Here is a 19,057-nt window from a genome sequence, read left to right as displayed (position 1 = left end):
AGGATGGGGATTAGACTTTATTGGAGAAATTCATCCTTCATCATCAAAGGGGCATCAGTTTGTGTTAGTTGCCACTGACTACTTCACCAAATGGACTGAAGCCGTTGCTCTAAAGAACATGACACACAAGGAGGTAATTGAGTTTATAACTGAGCATATCATTCATAGATTCGGCATTCCCCAGACCTTAACTACAGATCAAGGTACTTCTTTTATGTCAAAGGAGGTACGCGAATTTGCTGAATTATACAGAATTAAGCTGCTTAATTCATCTCCATATTATGCTCAGGCCAATGGTCAGGCCGAGTCTAGCAATAGGACATTGATTAATTTGATAAAAAAGAAAATATCTGATAATCCTAAACATGTCTGAGGCTTTATGGGCTCATAGAATATCTAAACATAGGGCTACTAAAGTATCTCATTTTGAGCTTGTCTATGGGCAGGAAGCAGTGTTGCCTGTGGAAATAAGTTTGAATGCTATCAGGTTCGCCAGACAAAATGATCTAACTGCTACCGATTATTATGATTCAATGATGGATAATATTGATGAGGTGACTGACAAAAGGATGATAGCTTTGGGAGCAATAGAAAAGGACAAAATCATGGTAGCCAGGGCCTACAACAAGAAGGTCAAAGCAAAATCATTTCAAGTAGGGGACCTGGTGTGGAAGACCATTCTGCCTCTAAGGAATAAAGACCGGAAGTTCGGGAAATGGTCACCAAGCTGGGAAGGCCCTTATAAAGTAAAACAAGTGATGTCTGGCAACGCCTATTTGCTACAAACATTACAAGGCAAGGACTTGCCTAAGGCTTTGAATGGACGTTTCCTCAAACAGTACCATCCTAGTATGTGGCAGGATGCCTAAGAGAACCGATGTAATCACATCGAGTTAGTTGCTTTTGGTTTGCTCAGCTCCACCAAAAGGCAGGGGGGCATATGTTGAGCACCATATTGAGCGGTCGGACGGTCCGGCCCTGAGGCCGGACGGTCCGCGGTCCGGACAGTCCGCGCCTGTGGGCCGGACGGTCCGCGCATGCGCAGAGCAGTTTAGGGTTCCGAGTTTTGTGCTATGTTTGTTGGCTAGATTTGCGGAATTAACCCGGAATCCAGTCGTGTAAAGGATCTAGCCCCCCTCCTCTATATAAAGAGAGGTCTACGGCCGATTTGTAATCAACAATCGAATCAATACAACTTCTATTCGCATTTTATCCTAGGAGTAGTTCTAGTCTAGTTTAGGTTTAGCCTCTCAATCCCCAAATTCTTCGCCTCTCTTCGACTCTACGCCGATTGGAGGAGTCTAGGTCGGCCGGCCCAAGCCTAGACACCACCTAGGATCTCTCCTCCCCGACGGGGTCCCTCCCGGGAGCGAGATCCAGGCGCCGCCGGCGACTTCCGCCGCCTCTGCGTACGCGCGGACCGTCCGGCCCCTAGGGTGCGGACCGTCCGGCCGTCAGACAGAGAAGCCCCAGCTGCGCACCAGGCCGCGGACCGTCCGGCCCTAGGCCGCGGACAGTCCGCCCCTGCGCAGAGAATACCACCGCGCCTCGCACCAGGCCACGGACCGTCCGGCCCCGCGCGCGGACCGTCCGCCCCTGTGCAGAGGGCACCGCCACGATTCTTCTTGAGTGTTTGACGCTCCGGAAAGGCGTCAACAGCACCTTCGAGCAAGGCGAAGTTATCACTGAAATACAAATTCTGTTAATATTTATGTGTACATTATGAAATATGAATGTGAATTAACCAATAAATTATATTCTTCATCTTTATGTATTCTTATTTGTCCATGAAATAATGAAGGCATGACCTTCCTAACCTTCGTCCGATGATCATTAAATTTGAAAGAAGACAATGCTTCGGAGAACGAAGTTCTCTAATACTTAACAATCGTATTGTCTTCTTATTGATTCACATTATTTAAGAACAAGAGAACAACAAAAATAATGTTTTAGATGATCATATGCACCAAAGACACGGTTTTAAAATGACTGTGTCCTGAAATAGAAAACAAATGGAATGATCTTCTTCGATACGGAGCTCCCGTAAACGTTACTTTTATTTTGCAGTTCAGCGGTTCAGCCCCCTCAAGTCGGGGTACTCTGTAAAAAAAAAAAAATTGGGGTCCTCCGCCTCCCGCAATGCCTCCCCCTTCCGCCTCCGCCTCCCGCTTGGCGACCCACTGGATAGCTGACGCCCTCGCCGACGACGAGTCCCTCGACTTCTCCGTGCTGAAGGGTGAGGCTCCAATCCCTAAGCTCTTCCGCCGTTCGCCTGGACGCTTTCGGTCTCTCACTTGGGCTGGTTAATTGGCTTGTTGGCGGTCTGCAGCTCTGTTGGGGGACTCGTCGAAGTCCCTCGCGGGAGCCCCGGAGGCCACGCGTGAGCGGGTCGCGCTCCGGTGCATTCAGGAGGTGTCGTCCGTGATAGCCTCTGGGGGTGATGCCGCGGCCCCGGCGGGGGTGCCTAGGGTTGATGGCGCTTGGTCATGCGAGGATGTGTTGTTTCGGCTTATCAGAGACGTGCGTGCTTCATATGCTTCCAATTTCGTCCGCACAAGTTTTGTTGAGTGCTTGCACATTTGTTCCTGTTCCATGTTTTGGAACTGGAAACATTTCATCCATGGAATACTGCCAGCAGCAGTGGGTAGTTATTTGTAGCCTCCCGTTACCTAATTCGGTATTGCTGCCTTGTTACTTTTGATTGCTCTGTTGGTAGAACAGCAGTGTTGGATTCATTGGGATAGAGCATGGAATATGACCTGGAACTAGATTGTTGGTATTTGGGACTTTTGATACATGGCAAAATTTGCAGGTTGGAAGCTCCGGAGAATTGGAGAAGGATTTGCTTCCACCTTTAAGTCAAGACATCCAGGAATATATATGTACCAAGAAATTTACACTACCAGAAACTTCTTTCCAGTTGGTAAGTTAAAGAGAAAATCTCATTATTATGAGTAGAACAATGACAAATTGAATTTGTAATGTTCTCTTCAGCTAAAAGGAGTTGAGCTTGTGTGTGCGCGCTCATAGCTCAAGTTAAGCTGCCTTTATATAAGTTTTCGTGTCAGATATCATTTATCTAAGTCTTCAAAATTTAAATGCCCCTTATTGGCAATCCCAACCCTGTAGTTACCTTGTGTACTTGTTAAATTGGTTGTCTATAGTAGTGCTCTGCATACAGTGTAAATGAATGGTATAGTTCTCTAGTTTTCATGGAGTTCCGCAGCCACAGGGATCTGTGTTCTGGTGACATGCTCCGAGATATTCCCCAACATTGGCAAAATCCATAGCTACTTCTTCCTCGTGTTATGCCAATCGGATGTGCTTCCTTAGCATCAATTAGCTTAGAGCTGTTAGGCTGTTATGGCTTCGTGACATTCTGTTACTGCTCTGCTGCATGTATGATTGTGAAGTTCTAAGAGATTACTGCATCTCCTTAAGATGGATGTTTGCATCAGGCTATCATTTGTCACATGTGTACATGGACACCTAGCGTAAATTTTTTCTAATTATGTGTGCATGCAACCTATTGCTGCATCTTTTTCATTAAGCGTGACTTTGAATTTTCACATTGCGCGAAAATCATTTGATTTTATTTGTTATTTTAAGAAAACATTTAGCATATGGTAAGTTATTACGAAGCACTTCCCAGTTTCTAGTGTATTTGGGACTTTTGATACATGGCAAAATTTGCAGCTTGGAAGTTTTGGAGAATTGGAGGATTTGCTTCCACCTTTCAGTCAAGACATCCAGGAAAATATATGTACAAAGAAATTTACACTACCAGAAACTTCTTTCCAGTTGGTAAGTTAAAGAGAATCTCAATATTATAAGTAAAACAGTGGCAAATTGAATTTGTAATTTTCTCTTCAGCTAAAAGGAGTTGAGATTGTGTGTGTGTGCATATTGCTCAAGTTCAGCATCCTTTATATAAGTTTTCTTGGCAGATATCATTTATCTAAGTCTTCAAAATTTAAATGCTCCTTATTGGCAATTCCAACCATGTAGTTACCTTGTGTACTTGTTAAATTGGTTGTTTATAGTAGTGCTCTGCATACAGTGTAAATAAATGGTATAGTTCTTTAGTACTTATTGGCAATCCCGCGTTGCTTGCGCCGGGCGCCCCGTTCCTCAGAGTTCCAGCGCCGCTTAAGCCCCGCGCCTTGTTCCCCGGTTTCCCCGCGACGGTTGAGCCCGGCTTCTCGGTCCTCGGCCCCATCCAGGTGTATCGTCGCCGGTGCACGGTCCCAGCTTCCAACTGGGCTCCAGGTATGGTGTGACCAATGTGCTTCCCAATGTAAATGAAAATGTGACCAATGTGACCAAAATGTGCATGTCCACTAAATCAGTGGCCTTGAATGATGTACTAACAGTTGGTTAGATGAACTCTCTGACAAAATGTGCATACCCAGGAAATCCTCCATGGCCCTCTGTTAGTTTGTTAGATGCCACACCTGGATTTAAGGGCAAACCCGTGCGTGTCTCAAATGTGTGCTAGGATCAAGTCTGATGACTTATGATACAGAAATCAACGTCACATTTTTATTACATAATAGGAGCTCTATACAAAATAGCTAAATAAATACATCATATGACGACACGATCCTCCACAACCATAGTTGACTGGGAGACGACAGCCTAGATGTCTCCGAACTCATCGTAACATCCTTCAGGCTCCTCATCTTGCGGTATCTGTTCTTGACATGCTGTGAGTTCAGCAAGAGTGAATTCACATACGTTCATCGCTCAACAAGTTGTGAAGAATAATATGCATGAGCTCACTTACGGTGAGGCTCATGTGAAGTGTATGGCCTACCAAAGAGAAAATGGTTAAGGCTGATCATTGATTTTAATAAGTTGGTCAAAATTTTATTAGCAATTACTAAATGTAAGTAGATATCAACCCAATTAAATAATTGATCACGATTGATAATAAATCCCACAATGCAATGCATATGCAGATTAAGTTTAATTCCATAAATTACTTATGTGAGGGTCCGAGCCGCTCTTGACCGTGAGCGCAGCTGATATACCAGTTTTACACTCCGCAGAGGTTGCACATCTTCAACCACAAGCCATGTTACCCATCTGCCACGGGGCTGTACGGACTCCATACACCTCTACCGAGGAGGCGAGGCAGGGTAGCACTACGAGGCCTTTCCAAAGTTCCACTAGCATGAGAGAACCTGCTACGGAATCAGGCAGGAGGGGGCGATATAGTAATCCCTGGTCCGGAAAGCTATCACAGACAGATCGAATCGAGAACCTCCCGATATCAGCAGCTCCCCACACCTCGCTTGCCCCTTTCGGGAAAAGATGAACTCACACTAGCTTTCCTAATTAATCAGCCAAGGGCTCCCATTACACCCTTGTGGTAGCACTGTTTTCTCGAGTGGTCGCTCCATGTTCCAATTAACACTATAATCTTATCATGAATAATAATTAAACCAACAATAATAATGGAACATGATCATAATTTAGATATAATATTAATTCCAAAACTAGGTAGAGCAATAACAAGACTATCCAATAATTCATTTGTTTGAAGGTGTAGGGTGAACAAAACTAGGGTAACCTATTAGGTCTCATCAAATTAACTTGGGCATGTCACGGTGATTATAGAGAACATTTTAGGTAAAGAAAAGTGATCAAGGGCCACTTGCTTTTCTGGTGCAATTCCAGGTATTTCTCCAATTGGAGCTTTAGATTCCTCGTAACCTCGCTTCTACACATAGCAATACATATAGACAGACAAAGAATAGGTAAAAATAACATTACACCAAAGATGGAAACAAACCACTCAACAATATTCTACACGTTGCTATGAGATCGAGGTTCGAGAACCACTACAATTGGAGCTAGAACGAAGAAGTTATTGATTTTATGAACTTTCTAGAATTATTCTTATATGCAAAAATCATTTTCAGATTTTATTTTATATTAATTAAAAATTCCTTGGACGATGGGTTAGGTATTCTAAAAGTCTAGGGTTTTATTTCTAAAAAGTTATTGTATTTTGTATTTCGGTCTTCTACTGACCTTTTTTCATCTTAATATAGTTTAAGGCGCAGTTCCCCTGCGCTTTCGAGAAAAAAAATTATTTGTTAAAAACAAGACCTACTTGCTTTATCCTTTGGACTAACTTGGACTGCGGGTAATTTGCTCAGAACCCCGAGGGCTATTTAGCAAATACCCCCAGATGAGTGAACTCGGGCTCGCTCTGGCCGTTGGATCCAAAGCCGAGAGCCTAGATTAGATCATGAAGGGGTATGGGACTACGGCCCTCCGAGCTTAGATCAACGGTTTACAATATAACATGAATGGTGCGTGACTGGGATTGTGGGATCTCAGATCTACGGCCATAGTTCAAAATGCGAAATGGTATTTATTCAATCTGATCTTGACCGCACCCTGGCCGTTCAACGACCACCACTTGTCTTCCTCCCTGCACCAGCAAGCAGCGGTGGTGCTTTGCCAGCCACGATGGTGACGCCACCGGTGCACACCCTGATGCCCCCGTGCTCCACTCTGGTCACTACTCGGTGCAAAACGTAGAGGAATCGATGGCAAAAGTGGTAGGACATACTTCACCGACGAATATGGCGCAGGGACTCCCACCCCCGACGCAAGCCGGATCCTCGGCTACCAGCGACTCCGGCGAGCAATTCCACCATACGTCGTCCGCCACCAGGCTTGAAAACGCCACTAACAGGCTCTTGAGTCTCTGACGAACACCTCTGAACCCTCTTCGTGGCCCACACTTTGGTCCTGCTTGCTTTCCGACCCTGGCGGCACTTCATCTCTCTCTACTCCCTCTCTCGGTGGCGCTCTCTACATGGCTTCGATGAGGCACCCACGGCGTCGGCTCACAATGGATGCGAAGAGGGTCACAGGGCTGTATTTATACACCGACGATCGAATCGTAACAACCCGGTAGGGGATCCAGCTGCCCGACGATTGTGGTGGGGTTTGTTGCAGCGCAACCTAACGAACGGAGAAGAGAGCTCCGACCTGTAGGCCCCACACGACATCGACTCCAAGAGAGAATACCTGCGTGCGAGATGGCTTTGTGACGCGCGGGTCCCAGCTGGTAGCGTGAGCAGGATGCGGGCGCGTAGCACGATTGCCCGCTTACGTGCGGGGCCCACCTGGCAGCGGCCTGGAGACGCGGCGCGTGATGCCTGATTTGGTCTGGCTAGGCGGTGGTAGCTGGGCCGAGGAGGGAGCCTCAGCCCAGGACGCGGGTGAGTCTTTCATTTTTCTTTTGTTTTTTTTTCTATTTTCTGATTCAATTTTCAAATTTCATGTTTAAATTCAAATCAGGTTTTGAATTTGAAACTTCAAGTCCAATGCACAATATAACTCTAGCATGAGATGCAAGTCATATTTTACTCATTTATTTATTACTTATTTAAATAAATGCCTCTAAGTGTAATATTATTGAAAGGAATATTCACTCAAAATAGAAAATCTTTCTATTATTTATTTTTCTGAGTTTCAAAGTTATAATTTAAACTAAAAAAGTCAAATCTAAATTTGAGACCTCAAGATTTAGTACTACTATTATTTATTTTTAAGAACATAATTTCAAAATAAGAAAACATGTATTAAATGACATTTTAATCTAAGTTCCTTGGAAATTCTTCTTGAATCCCAAAATCCAGATTTGGGGTGTTTACATTAGATGATCGAGTTAAGCAATGTCCGGGCACATCTATTTGAATTCATTGTCTGAAACTGAAGTGAACTTCGGTAGGCAAAGTCTGCTTAATGCAGTGCTCGTTGAAAAGAGTGTTCAGTTTCAGGTTAGGAAAGTAGTAGCATAGTTGAAAAACATGGGTGAATCAACAGTTACCAGATTGTAGTAGTGTAACTGTGTAACAGTTGAAAAGGAGTACTGGAAGGCCTGAGTTAGTAGCAGGGTAGCAGCATAGTTAACCAATGTCTGATTAAGAATTCAGTTGAAAAGAAGTTAAGTTTCAAGGGGTGTTTGGGAGTGAAGTTTTTTCACAGTTTTGGAAGAATACTGCAGTATTCTCAAATACTGCAGTATTATATACATAATGGTGTTTGACAAGCTGGCTAAAATCTCTGTTTTCAAAACTGAAGTATTGCAAATACTATAGTTGTTTTAAGGTATTCTAAACTTAGGTCTGGACCTCAGTTTTCAAAATTGTGGTATTGTAAACTGCGGTATTGTCATGACTAAAGTATACTGTAGTATTTCAAAAACTGTAGTTTTCAAAACTTTGTTCCCAAACAGGGCCTCAGTGTATCAGGGTTGCATGAGATTCAGTGTAGCAGGGTAGCAGGGGATTCGGTGTAGCAGAGTTTCAGTTGAGTTGAGTTCAGTTCAGTTAAAATGAGTTCAGTTCAGTTGCTATGTTGGTCTTCAGTTAACATCACAATGTTTCATGCAGGCACCCCCGAATCCCCTGCGTCCAGCACCTCATCCAACCATCCCGGTAATGGTTATTTCTTTTCCCTCATTCACTAATGCGTTGGTTGAAACACCTAAAAGCCAATTCATTTTTGTTGCAGTTCTGTAGGTTCAAAGAAGTAAAAAACGGATGTCATTCGTCAGTTGTGGAAATGAAGCACTACGACTTGTGCACAATGAATTTGAATGAAGTGTTGTCGAGAGTAGAAGAGATGTCACAAGAAGAAGCATCTGTTTGCGGTCTTATGGATATGGATGAGCCTAGTCCTCCCAGTTGTGATGATTCAGTTGAGGTTGAGGACGACAGTTGCTATGAAGGTTTAACTGATGCAGAGTGGGCAGCTGAGAATTATGCAGATTGGGAGGAACTTTATAACCGTAGTATGTGATCTAGGAAAACTATAAAGTGTCATGAGAAGTACTATTGCTGTAGTACCTGATCCAAGTTGTGAGGACTTCTATTATGTTGTAGTATGTGCTTGTGCTTCTAGTTGTGGTGACTTCTATTATGTTGTACTACCTCCGTTCTCGAATATTTATCGTCCGCTATTTTATTTTTAAACTAAACCGTGACAAATAAAAAAACTGAGGGAGTAGTATGTGATCTTACAGCGTGTTTGGTTTGCAGCACGGCATGGATCCAGAGTGATCCGAACCTGTATCCGAGCCTACAAAATCGTTTGGATAGCGTCACGGAGTCTACCCATCCGTCATCCACTCATTCCAAAATACAGCATAACCCTAGCAGCGACTCGTTCCTCCAAATCAACCGGATGAGCTCACTCCGGTTCGTACCTCGCACAGGGGCGGCGGCAAGGCAGCTCTGAGGGGATCTCGGCGGCGACGACGCGGCGACAGCGACCGCCGGGCTCGAGGTACTCACCTAACCGCCGCTCCTCACACTACCAGATCTAGGCGTCGCACCTCAGGATTCGCATCTCAGGATTCGCACGGAGTGAACAAGGCTGAGCGTCGCCTCATTCCGACTTCCGATCCCCAACGGAAAGCGGAGCCAGGACCGGGAGCTGGAGCAGTTGTCTTCCCCCCTCGTCTCCGTCAACTGGTGAGCTCCCTCCTCTACCTCCTCTCCCTCCTCTTTGATCTCGCCCTCGCTTCTTCCTCCCCGGGTGGCCATCAGTTCCGGCGCGGCAGCTGGGAGCCCTGCTTTCTCGACTCTGCACGCCGGTCTGCAGCTGGGAACCAGCCGATCTGCACGCCGGTACCCCAGCCGCTGTCCGATCTGCATACAGTCCTTCAAATGACATCCGAAGCATCATCACACATCATCACATAGTGGGCACCTTCTTGAGCGGCAGCTGGGAGATTGTATTTTCTATTCCTGAGAGTGGGCAGTGGTTTCTTTTCAGTTAGCCACATCATCACATAGTGGATTAAGTCTAATCTGGCTTTTTAATTCTGCAAACCGAAGCATCTGATAGAGTGAGGACAATCATTCTACTTGTTTGGAGCAAATAAATTAGAGTCAATAAATTATGTCGGTTCATTCGGTTTTCTTGTGTTGTCTGTTTTCTTGTACTGCTAGGTGGCTCAAATGGTTGGTTCATTCGATTGGTAACAATCTAATCTGTTATGTTTAATTCTCTCAGGTCTACTTGTTTCTCTTGCAGGTCTTTAATTCTCTCTTTACACATATCTTGGTATTTAATTCTCTCATCACCAGCGTAAGGTAACAATCTAATCTGTTATGTTTATTTTCATCTTTTTTTTCTGTATTGTTTCTTGTCTATTCTGTATTGGGTTGGGTCTATTCTGTATTTTTTTAGCTAGACTATAAATTATGCATATGCAATCGTGTGTATGTCTTTTTATGTATTAAAGCTCTCTGAACTTCATGTAGATGGATGCAAATGAAATAAGAAGATCTTTAATTATTAAAGCTGTTGCTCTAGCCGCCGCTACATTTTATTATATTCTGATTGTGAGGAGGAAGATGAAAAGGAAACAGATTTCATAGCCGCCGCTACAAGTAGTTTCTAGGAACTACTTGTAAGCTGTTTTACTGTTTTACAATTTATATTTTATTGTTACTATAATCTGTTTTATTGTGTCTACAAAATGCTATAGCTATTTCAGATTTTACAATTTTTGTAAACAATATTGTTTAATTTGAATCTATACATTATTTCAGAAAAAACCATTTGAAGCTAAATTTTTCAACAAGCCACTTGAGAACTACCATTACATGGCTGTTATATTTGGGAATCATCAAGCAACTGGACTATTTGCAAAATGCACCAGTGATCCCCTAGGTTTCGACACATCTGAAAGTGCAGGTACATATGGTGTGGGTTATTCTGGAGACTTGGCTGGTCATGAGAGTAACAATGCAAGTCCAACTCGTGATAGTGGAGAATCATTGAACCCAAGTGGTCCAATTCGTGATGGTGGAGACTCATCTACTCGAAGTGGTGCAAGAAGGAAGAGAGGGCGCATGATGATGGAAGATGAGGATCCATTGATATGCACTGTCACTGAAGCTTTTAAGACTCTTTCAGATGCAATCAAGCAGTCAGCACCACAACCACGTCCGATAATCCCACCCAACCTATGGACTATGATGAAACAGATTCCTGTTTTTGAAAGAGAACATATAGCACACTACTATGGCTACTTGTGTGAGAATCCAGCCCTTGCTTATGCCTTTCTAGAGATGGGACTAGATGATCAAATGGTATGGGTGTCTAGGTACATCAAGACTCATCTTTCTGATTGATGCATCAAAAAAGCAGATTAGCCTAAAACTTGTGTCTGAAACTTTTTAGTTATTTCTATGATGGATGGAGTCTATGAAACTTATCTTTGAACATTGATATGGATGTTGGATAACTTCTCAATTTTATTTGTATGCTGGATAATGTTGAATATGTATGTTGGATAAATTCTCAGTTTTTAATGTATGTTGGATAATGCTGGATGAAATTGTATGCTGGATAAGTACTCGTGAAGATACAAGTTTCAATTTTCAGTTTTATCTATGTTATAACTTTCAGTTTTTATGTATGTTGGATAAAAATGCAACCTTTTTGGTGTGGTGAGTGAAAGCAGATTGAGCGTCGCTTGATGACATGCTTCTTCAAAACAAACAAAAAATGGATTCACCTGCTTCCTCAAAACAAACAAAAAATGGATTCACCTCATTTCTCTAACCAAACATAAAGAAAGAACCATCCAATCCTGTGAGGAATGAATCCATTCCGGACCGGCTGATTCCGGATGGAGCCAATCCCCTAACCAAACACGCCATTAGTTGTTTGGACTTGTGTTGTGTTGTGTTGTACTATGTTTGAATTCAGGGGCGGTTCTAGACGCCCAGTCCACGGCCAGGGGCCTGATCCAGCTAGTGATACTATGCGCGACGGCGCGAGCGATGGAGCGTCGAACGGCAGAGATGGCGAGACCGCTAGCGTGAGCGTGAAGGAGAGACTGGCTGCGCTTGCGCCCAGGCAGCGCGTGCGGACTGGGTCACGCGGAGCAGTCGGCTACGGGCGAAGACTATTGGCTTGCACTAAATCACTAATGGGTGATGACCGAAACTTTTAGTCTGTGTTATCTTATTTGTCTACTAGGTGAGTGCCCGTGCGTTGCAACGGGATCATATAATATCAATAAAAATATATATATAACACGGAATGACAGGTTAAGTTTGCAGCGTTAATAAGTAGTAGAGATTTTACCAATGAAATTACACGGAGCCCAAAAGAGTAAAATTTATTGAAATTATATGGAGAAGGGGGTCACATATGGAAGATGTGCACATAAAGGGGTGATTAGAGATGAAGTGGGATGCCTCACACCACGCGTATGGACACCGAGGAAAGCGGCGACACAGCACCGCGCAACGTGCTGACGAGGAACTTGAGCGGGGAGGAGGTCTGGACCTTGAAGACGATTGGGAAGGATGTGTGCAGGGAGCGGAGGCAGAGGTCGACATGGCACTTGGAGTTGGCTTGAAGTCGATCACCACTTCATCCTCCTCCACCTCCAGGAGAATCACTCCCCCCGCCTCATATCTATAGATAATTTAAGGAAATGATTGGACTGAATCAAACGAAGAAGAGAAACAAAAGATAAGAGAGATTTTCGCTCACCAGACAAGGATACCAACAACACTCATGCGGTGTTTCCTCCTAGGTAACAGGTCAGTTGTACGATACTGGATAGTTACAACAACTTGAAAATCATTGATAAGTCATATGTATATACAATGGATCTTGGTAACAAACCACATGCTCCCATGAATTCAACTTGTGTTGCTTAACTTAAAAGGGTTGTAGGTGCTCACTTCTGGCTCTGCTAGACCCATAAACCAGAAACTGTTTCTTAGGATCTTTGATCTTCAGATGACAGGAAACAAAACAAAAAGTTACTGGGTGGACATTAACATCATTTTCCGCGGAGGGGGGGGGGCATAGTTTTTAAATGGTAAATCTTGCCAGTCACACAGGATCCGGTCGTCTTCTAACACATCTATAGATTAAAACATCATCAGGAACCTGAATTCAACAAAAAAATCGAAATGGAAGGGGATAAAGGCATCTGTGGCTACACTGCCCCAAAAGAAAGTTATTTGTATCACTGTGTAACACAATGTCAGGTAAGAGCAGGAGAACAATAAAAGCATGGTACTATGTTCTCGCTCGATTAAAAGTATAGTTTTTCTACAAAAAATTCATAATACATCCACAGATGCATACATGACACTACTCTACTGGTATTTGTTGTATTACACACAGCCATGCAGCCACTTCAGCCACCTAGATTAATACTACACAGAAATAGTTGCCGAAATACATGCTGAAGTGATGTATCATTTCCGATATAACCAGGTAAATAAAGTATCTAATTACAGAATCAGGAAGAAACTTACAGGTCAGCCAATGGAACCATTCCAGATCCATGATAGTTATCTATCTGGAAGGACCTTGAAGAAACAAGAGTTTTTGCAGATAAATATTTCTCCAAGCTAAAATCATCTAGGTCAACATCCAGCTCTCCATTCAATTGAAAAAAGATACTTTCCTACTGTAGTTCAGCTAGAGCTTTCCCGGTAACTGAAATGGGAAAAATAAAGACCATGTTATTAACTAAAATATGGAGATCTTAAATTACGCAATAGAAATTATTGACTGTACCTACCAGTCATGCATTTGTGAACGGAGTATGTTCATAGTTAATACCATATGCATGTGCTTCTCCTGCACACTCAAACATCCATATGTTGCCATACGAAATAGTGCTTCTAGAGCCTGGAGCATAACTGCTTCTGTATCGTCATTCATCATGTCCATCAACAAGTCCAAGGCCTTCTCTATGTACTAAGTAGAAAACTTTGCCAACGCTCCTAATGATTTGCAGGCAGTTCTTCTCACCTGTAATGTGAAAGCAATAAAATAAAATAATTGCAATTTTAGGAAAAATGATACTACAAGATAATGATAGAACCTTGTAAATTCATCTTCAACTCCATGGGAAAAATCCCAGCAACACAGGGAATTTTTAGTTTAGGAGGTAATTTTTGCCAGTTGATGATAGAAACACCCATCCTGTCAGTTTTCATGACCTTCTTTTCTAGCGATTGTAGAAGAACACCCTCAGAAACTCGTTGAATTTTACCAAGTGCAGCGAATGCTTCCATTCTCACCTATGTGCACATGTCCCTAGCCATGGAGCTTAGCTGAGTACAGAAGAAAGAGGAAGCATAAGCATTGCAGTGAAATGAAGCGTGCTATTTACAGACAAAGTGTTTGCATATTTTGTTATTTGTTAAGAAAATTTGTAAAGAATACTTCAACACTATAGAATAAAGTACTTCAATATTAGATATTATTTCAGGTTCAACACTTTCTCTTTATAATATCACATGGATCTCTGCTGATATGAATCCAATGGTAAGCAGTGGGAGGCATGTCTTACTCACAAAGAGAGATTGAGTTCCTGACAGATGTGAGTACACTTTCCCTCACAAAGAGAGACCTTATAGCATTCAAAATTTCTCCCAAAAGAAAGACACCGTAGACTGTATAACACTGCTCAGCACTGTCTACCATTGTCCACCAGTACTTTTGAGGGGTATCCAAGTCATTTTGTCTGATCCTTAATTTGCGAATTGTGGAAAAAAAATGCACACTCTTTGACAGTATTACTTTATTCAGAAGTCAACAAACAAATAACAAAGTAGAAACCATGCATTTGTTCCATATAACACTCTTTGACAGATGGCTCAAGAACAATGGATACAAAAATCAAACCTTTGAGTTTGTCAACAAGTCCCATTTTGTATGTAGCGACTTTCTTCTTCAATTTATCCCTTGCCACCTTTCTTGCCTCCCAGTAAGTGTTCTTATAGGTGACATTATCGTCATTCAACACTCCCTTCATTCAACACAACATGATGAGTCATGCATTAAAACCTGTGAGCAGCTTTATTCCCACAAGATCATTCCTGATCACATGAAAAGGTACTGGTATAAACCACTATAGACCCCAAAACAAAATGTAGGCTACAAATACAATCACCTGTAAGAACTAAATCACAAAAAAGAAGAAGCATTACTATCAAAATGGTTATGGAACGATTTAGCATTCATAACAATTGATTTCTTCCCCTCTAAAACATACCAGGAGCTTAATGGCAGAATAAGTTCTCTACATTGAACAGTAAAATAACGATGCTTGGACCTACATTAGGGGTAATGGAACCTTCTCAGTAAAGAAAGTGTACTCACATCTGTCAGGAATTATGGTGGTTCACCCATTTTTTTCTTGGGACTGGAGGAGTTGCTGTCAACACAAGCATATTTTTTTGTGATTTCTGATCAAGAACAGACTAACTTCTAAGAATAATGGTTTCCTCTTCTAAAGTCAGATATGCGGCTCACATTCCAACAATAATATTTCTCCAAGCTAAAATCACCTGTCTTTATGGAACCTATATGTATGCCAATTAAAATTCACAAAATACTATCCATTTCCTTACTCTATGTATCCATCCAATAAAACTCAAGCAAGACAAAAAAAAGTGTGAACCATAGTAGGAAAGTATCTTTTTTTAATTGGCATACATATAGGTTCCATAATTAGTACTATGCAGTATCATTTTAATTTTGTACAAAAGTCCTGAATCTGACGGTAAATGTCAAGAAAATGTTGTCTAAGATGGACGATGATCTCTTCTCGTCATGCCTGGCCAAGTATAAGGACAAAGAAGAAAAACACGCATCGCTAGAAGCGAAGCATAAACTTACCTGGGAGAAGCTTGAGTCCGCTTTAGCTTTCCAGTTAGTGACTGGCCATACAGCCATCCTAGTAGGCCACCAACCATAAGCAAATCTGATCGCCACCCTCATAAGCTCATGTATGCCGAACAAGCAAAGGTGCTATTTCCCCTTTTGGTGAGGAGCAGCAAGTATAGTGTTCTCTATTTTGCTCCTGCTTATTATTTTCTTTTCATTTGCTGGCATGAGTAATTGGTGTAGCAGTAAGTTTTAACTATTTCCCGATGTTTATGCTCATAAGGCAAGAATACATGTAACATAAGACTACTGAGTGCCGACACTCTTTATATGTATCTTTGCCTATAGATGGTTGAGCATATGTCATACAGTTTAATTTCACTTTCCAGCTTGCCTAGGTTATATATATGGATGACTGGTATGCAGAACCATCAAGTGCTATTTGCTTTCAAAATGTCTAAAGCTTTAGTTTGTATTCCATCCATTGATACCACTTACAACTATAATTTAATTTTCTCTAGAAGAAAATATTGATGAAGCATCAATTTTAATACTCGTCTTGTTTGAACCGCAATAAAGATCATACAAAATAGATAGATATGTCATAATTTTGAGTGCTCAAGATAGAACTTGCATGGAACTTCACTAAACCATGAGGGGATGTGTGTTGCAACATGTAGAATCAATACAACAATATAGCATGTAATACAGAAAAAACTCCATACAAACTAAGGCCCTAACAAACTCTTACCTGGATGAATGTTGCAACATCCTCCTCAGCCATACCTCCAATTTCAGCAATGAGAACAATGCCTGAAAGGCATAGAATAGTATTGAACATTGGGAACAATACAAAATGGGATGGAGCTGCGTTGAATAAAAAAACCATATGAATGTAGCATTTGAAATAAAGAAAAATGCAGTTTAAGTATTCAAATACCAGAAATTCCTTTATTTTTATTCTGTAAATTCACCATCCTCTTCGCAGCTTCCCTCACAAGGGAAAGTAAAATCATTTTCAGACATATGACTTTTTGTTTGTCTTCAGTTAAAAAGGCAATGAAGTGAAACTAAAAGTCTAAGTTCTATTTCACTTTAAATATGCATATCAAGTAAAGAACTGCTAACTATTTCTTGAATCCTGGTGGTTTTATAAAAAATAGTGTTGAAGATAAATTCACTGTTGCACACATAATACTTGACATACTTGCTATTGCAATGCAAAAAAGAATATGCTGAAAAAAACTGCATGCATCCAGGAAAAAAAATACGTTGACAACACCTAAGGCTAGTATGTTGCAGTGATTAGTTATTAACTATACATACAAGACAAAATGGAATGAGTCGCCCCATCCATATTCGTAGAAGCCAGTGACAAGATCATAGTACTTGTTTGCCTGATTCATACAGTAGGAAATTGTGCAAATGTGATTCCGAGTGTGAAACCTTGACAAACCATTAAATAAACGATGTAACAATTAATTAACATTGGATGGAGACAGAATACTACCAAATCAGCGTAATTTGACTTCCTTGATTCTTGTTCGCCTCCATGGAGGTCATGGTACTTCACATACCTGATGAGAAATAGAAAAAGCAATCAGATAATAATGTGCAAGGTAGAGGCCAACTGATAAGTCCCAAAAGAACAGAAGCTCAAAGACTGGGAAAAGGGACATTGATACACTTCTATTATTTATATAAAAGAACATCGTAAAGTTCTTCTATTTTTATATGAAAAAATGTGTATTACACTTACATCAATGGCTTCCACGAAGAAATAACAGTGACAACATGTGGGTAAATGTCACAAATTTGGCCGGAACACCTTGGTGCTCCGATGAGGCCGCCTACTCAATACTCGACTTAGCAACAAAAACTCTTGAGCTCTCATTTGTCATCGTCACCACAAAGGATGATGAGCGCTCACCAGGGCACTTGGAGGGTTCAGGATCCAGGAACGGAGAACAGTGCAAGGAAAGGTAGCCATGGAGGCTCCACAAAGGTTTGGAAATTTGTATAGAAGAGTGCTGAATTAGGCACAACATTACATATCTCCTTACACTACCACTGCTGTGTTCTTCTAATTCACTGGAGGTGGAAGCTCCGCCTCTTGGAGGGTCCATGACTCCATGCACGTGGGGAGGATGCAAAGATGGCCAGCTAGACGTGGCTACTGAGTACTGACGACAGCCAGCGTCGGTAGAGGAGCCGGCCAGGACTGCCGAGAGCACCTTCGGTTATGCTCAGCTGGCTCCGGCAATTCGTCGAACGACGTGCGTGCGGCCGCGGAAGGAAGCACCGTCTGCATCATCGGCTCTGGCCTGTCACCACTCACCAGTCACCGCCAGTGCATGCCAATGGAGAGAGAAGAGGATCAGCGCAGCGTGCGGAAGAACAAAGACGCTTTGCCGTGTTGGGTATCGCGACGTCATACCGTCCAGGCGACCAGTTGTGGAATCCTATCTATACAACCTGCACGAACAGAAACAACGTGGGATGAGTGCGCTGATCTTACCAGGTGTCTTGACGACGCGGGTCTGGTTCGATTTGGTGGCGTAGCTGTGTCGCTTCCGGTAGGTGAGCCACCGCACCATCTTGCCCCAGCCGCTGCTTCCGGTAGGGAAGATGACAGCCGAGACGCACGGCGATGGGGCGGGGATTGTTGAGATGGGGGAGCAGATCGTGGGGGGAGGGAGAGTGAGGATTGCGGCCATCGCGGCGGCTCGTGGGGGAGGATCGTGGCCATCGTGCAAAACAGTAAGACATACGGCGATCGTGTCCACTATCTTTTGCTTCGAGGGTGAGGATTGAGCAGGGACAGATCGACGGTGCAAATTGACTGAAGGAAGAACCAGGTAGAGGCAGCCTACCCCTTACACTCTTAATATAGTAGTATAGATTTCTTGCTTTTACATGTTTTTTTTAAAAAATCAATAGCTTCTACTCCTGCATTTAAAACTATCGATGAAGAGTGAAGATATTACTCTGTGACTTCGTGTTTTATATGTTATTTATCTTTATGTAACATAATGTTTTGTTTTAACTTTTGGACTACGCTAATGTTTGTTGTACTTTTGTTACATTAATTTTGGCTAGGGGCTTCTGTGAATCCTGGTTCCGCCACTGTTAGAATTATCATGAGAAGTACTATGTTGGTGCATGTGTCTTCTATTCTGCCTTTTTTGTATGCGCTTTGTTGCTTGTGTTTACTATTTTACTATGCTTGATGTGAATAGCAGAGTGAAGCCGGCTGTCTGCTACAACAGATTTAAGCTGGTTGTGCTTGTGACTGAAACTATCCATATTTTGCTAATAACAGAAAACATAATAGTTGAAACTGTGTGCTAATCTATAATCTACA

At 42.3% G+C, this 19,057-nt stretch overlaps 1 protein-coding gene and 2 long non-coding RNA genes across 13 annotated transcripts; 1 reads left to right on the top strand and 2 right to left on the bottom strand.

The window, feature by feature from the left end:
- The first annotated feature begins 2,034 nt into the window (after positions 1-2,034).
- On the top strand, positions 2,035-11,340 carry LOC109939603 (uncharacterized). 11 transcript variants are annotated; one of them, XM_035958821.1, is made up of 11 exons: positions 2,078-2,236; positions 2,330-2,520; positions 2,813-2,923; positions 3,697-3,804; positions 4,136-4,269; positions 8,264-8,336; positions 8,421-8,465; positions 8,542-9,315; positions 9,384-9,503; positions 10,069-10,127; positions 10,590-11,340. In XM_035958821.1, exon 11 carries the CDS (start codon positions 10,644-10,646, stop codon positions 11,172-11,174), a length of 531 nt encoding a protein of 176 aa, XP_035814714.1. In that variant the 5' UTR covers positions 2,078-2,236; positions 2,330-2,520; positions 2,813-2,923; positions 3,697-3,804; positions 4,136-4,269; positions 8,264-8,336; positions 8,421-8,465; positions 8,542-9,315; positions 9,384-9,503; positions 10,069-10,127; positions 10,590-10,643; the 3' UTR covers positions 11,175-11,340. The 11 variants fall into 11 exon arrangements, 10 of the variants coding, with proteins under 10 accessions (XP_035814715.1, XP_035814717.1, XP_020393399.1 ...); XM_035958820.1 differs by lacking the exon at positions 8,264-8,336 and having other exon boundaries at positions 2,069-2,236; XM_035958823.1 differs by lacking the exon at positions 2,330-2,520 and having other exon boundaries at positions 2,073-2,236.
- Positions 11,341-12,161: 821 nt separating this feature from the next.
- On the bottom strand, positions 12,162-14,946 carry LOC103625704 (uncharacterized). The gene is made up of 4 exons (XR_002748293.2): positions 14,710-14,946; positions 13,904-14,135; positions 13,598-13,830; positions 12,162-13,512 (listed from the first exon to the last, which is right to left on the bottom strand). It is a non-coding gene; the product is annotated as an uncharacterized lncRNA (long non-coding RNA).
- A 120-nt stretch (positions 14,947-15,066) lies between these two features.
- On the bottom strand, positions 15,067-18,411 carry LOC118471974 (uncharacterized). Its single transcript, XR_004849302.1, has 3 exons — positions 18,212-18,411; positions 17,204-17,270; positions 15,067-16,506 (listed from the first exon to the last, which is right to left on the bottom strand). It is a non-coding gene; the product is annotated as an uncharacterized lncRNA (long non-coding RNA).
- Positions 18,412-19,057: the final 646 nt, after the last annotated feature.

Source organism: Zea mays, chromosome 5 (genome assembly GCF_902167145.1).
Source record: "Zea mays cultivar B73 chromosome 5, Zm-B73-REFERENCE-NAM-5.0, whole genome shotgun sequence".
In the NCBI taxonomy this organism is placed as follows: Eukaryota; Viridiplantae; Streptophyta; class Magnoliopsida; order Poales; family Poaceae; genus Zea; species Zea mays.
The sequence above is the reverse complement of the archived record's forward strand: the minus strand, read 5'-3'. Positions and strand labels throughout refer to the sequence as shown.

Excerpts from the sequence above, each read along its gene's own strand:
- LOC109939603 (XM_020537810.3), top strand. The coding sequence starts at position 2,140 with ATGCCTCCCCCTTCCGCCTCCGCCTCCCGCTTGGCGACCCACTGGATA. Across the intron at positions 2,521-2,812 it reads TGTTTCGGCTTATCAGAGAC|GTTGGAAGCTCCGGAGAATT; the intron begins GTGCGTGCTTCA and ends CAAAATTTGCAG. Across the intron at positions 3,805-8,420 it reads CAGAAACTTCTTTCCAGTTG|GCACCCCCGAATCCCCTGCG; the intron begins GTAAGTTAAAGA and ends TGTTTCATGCAG.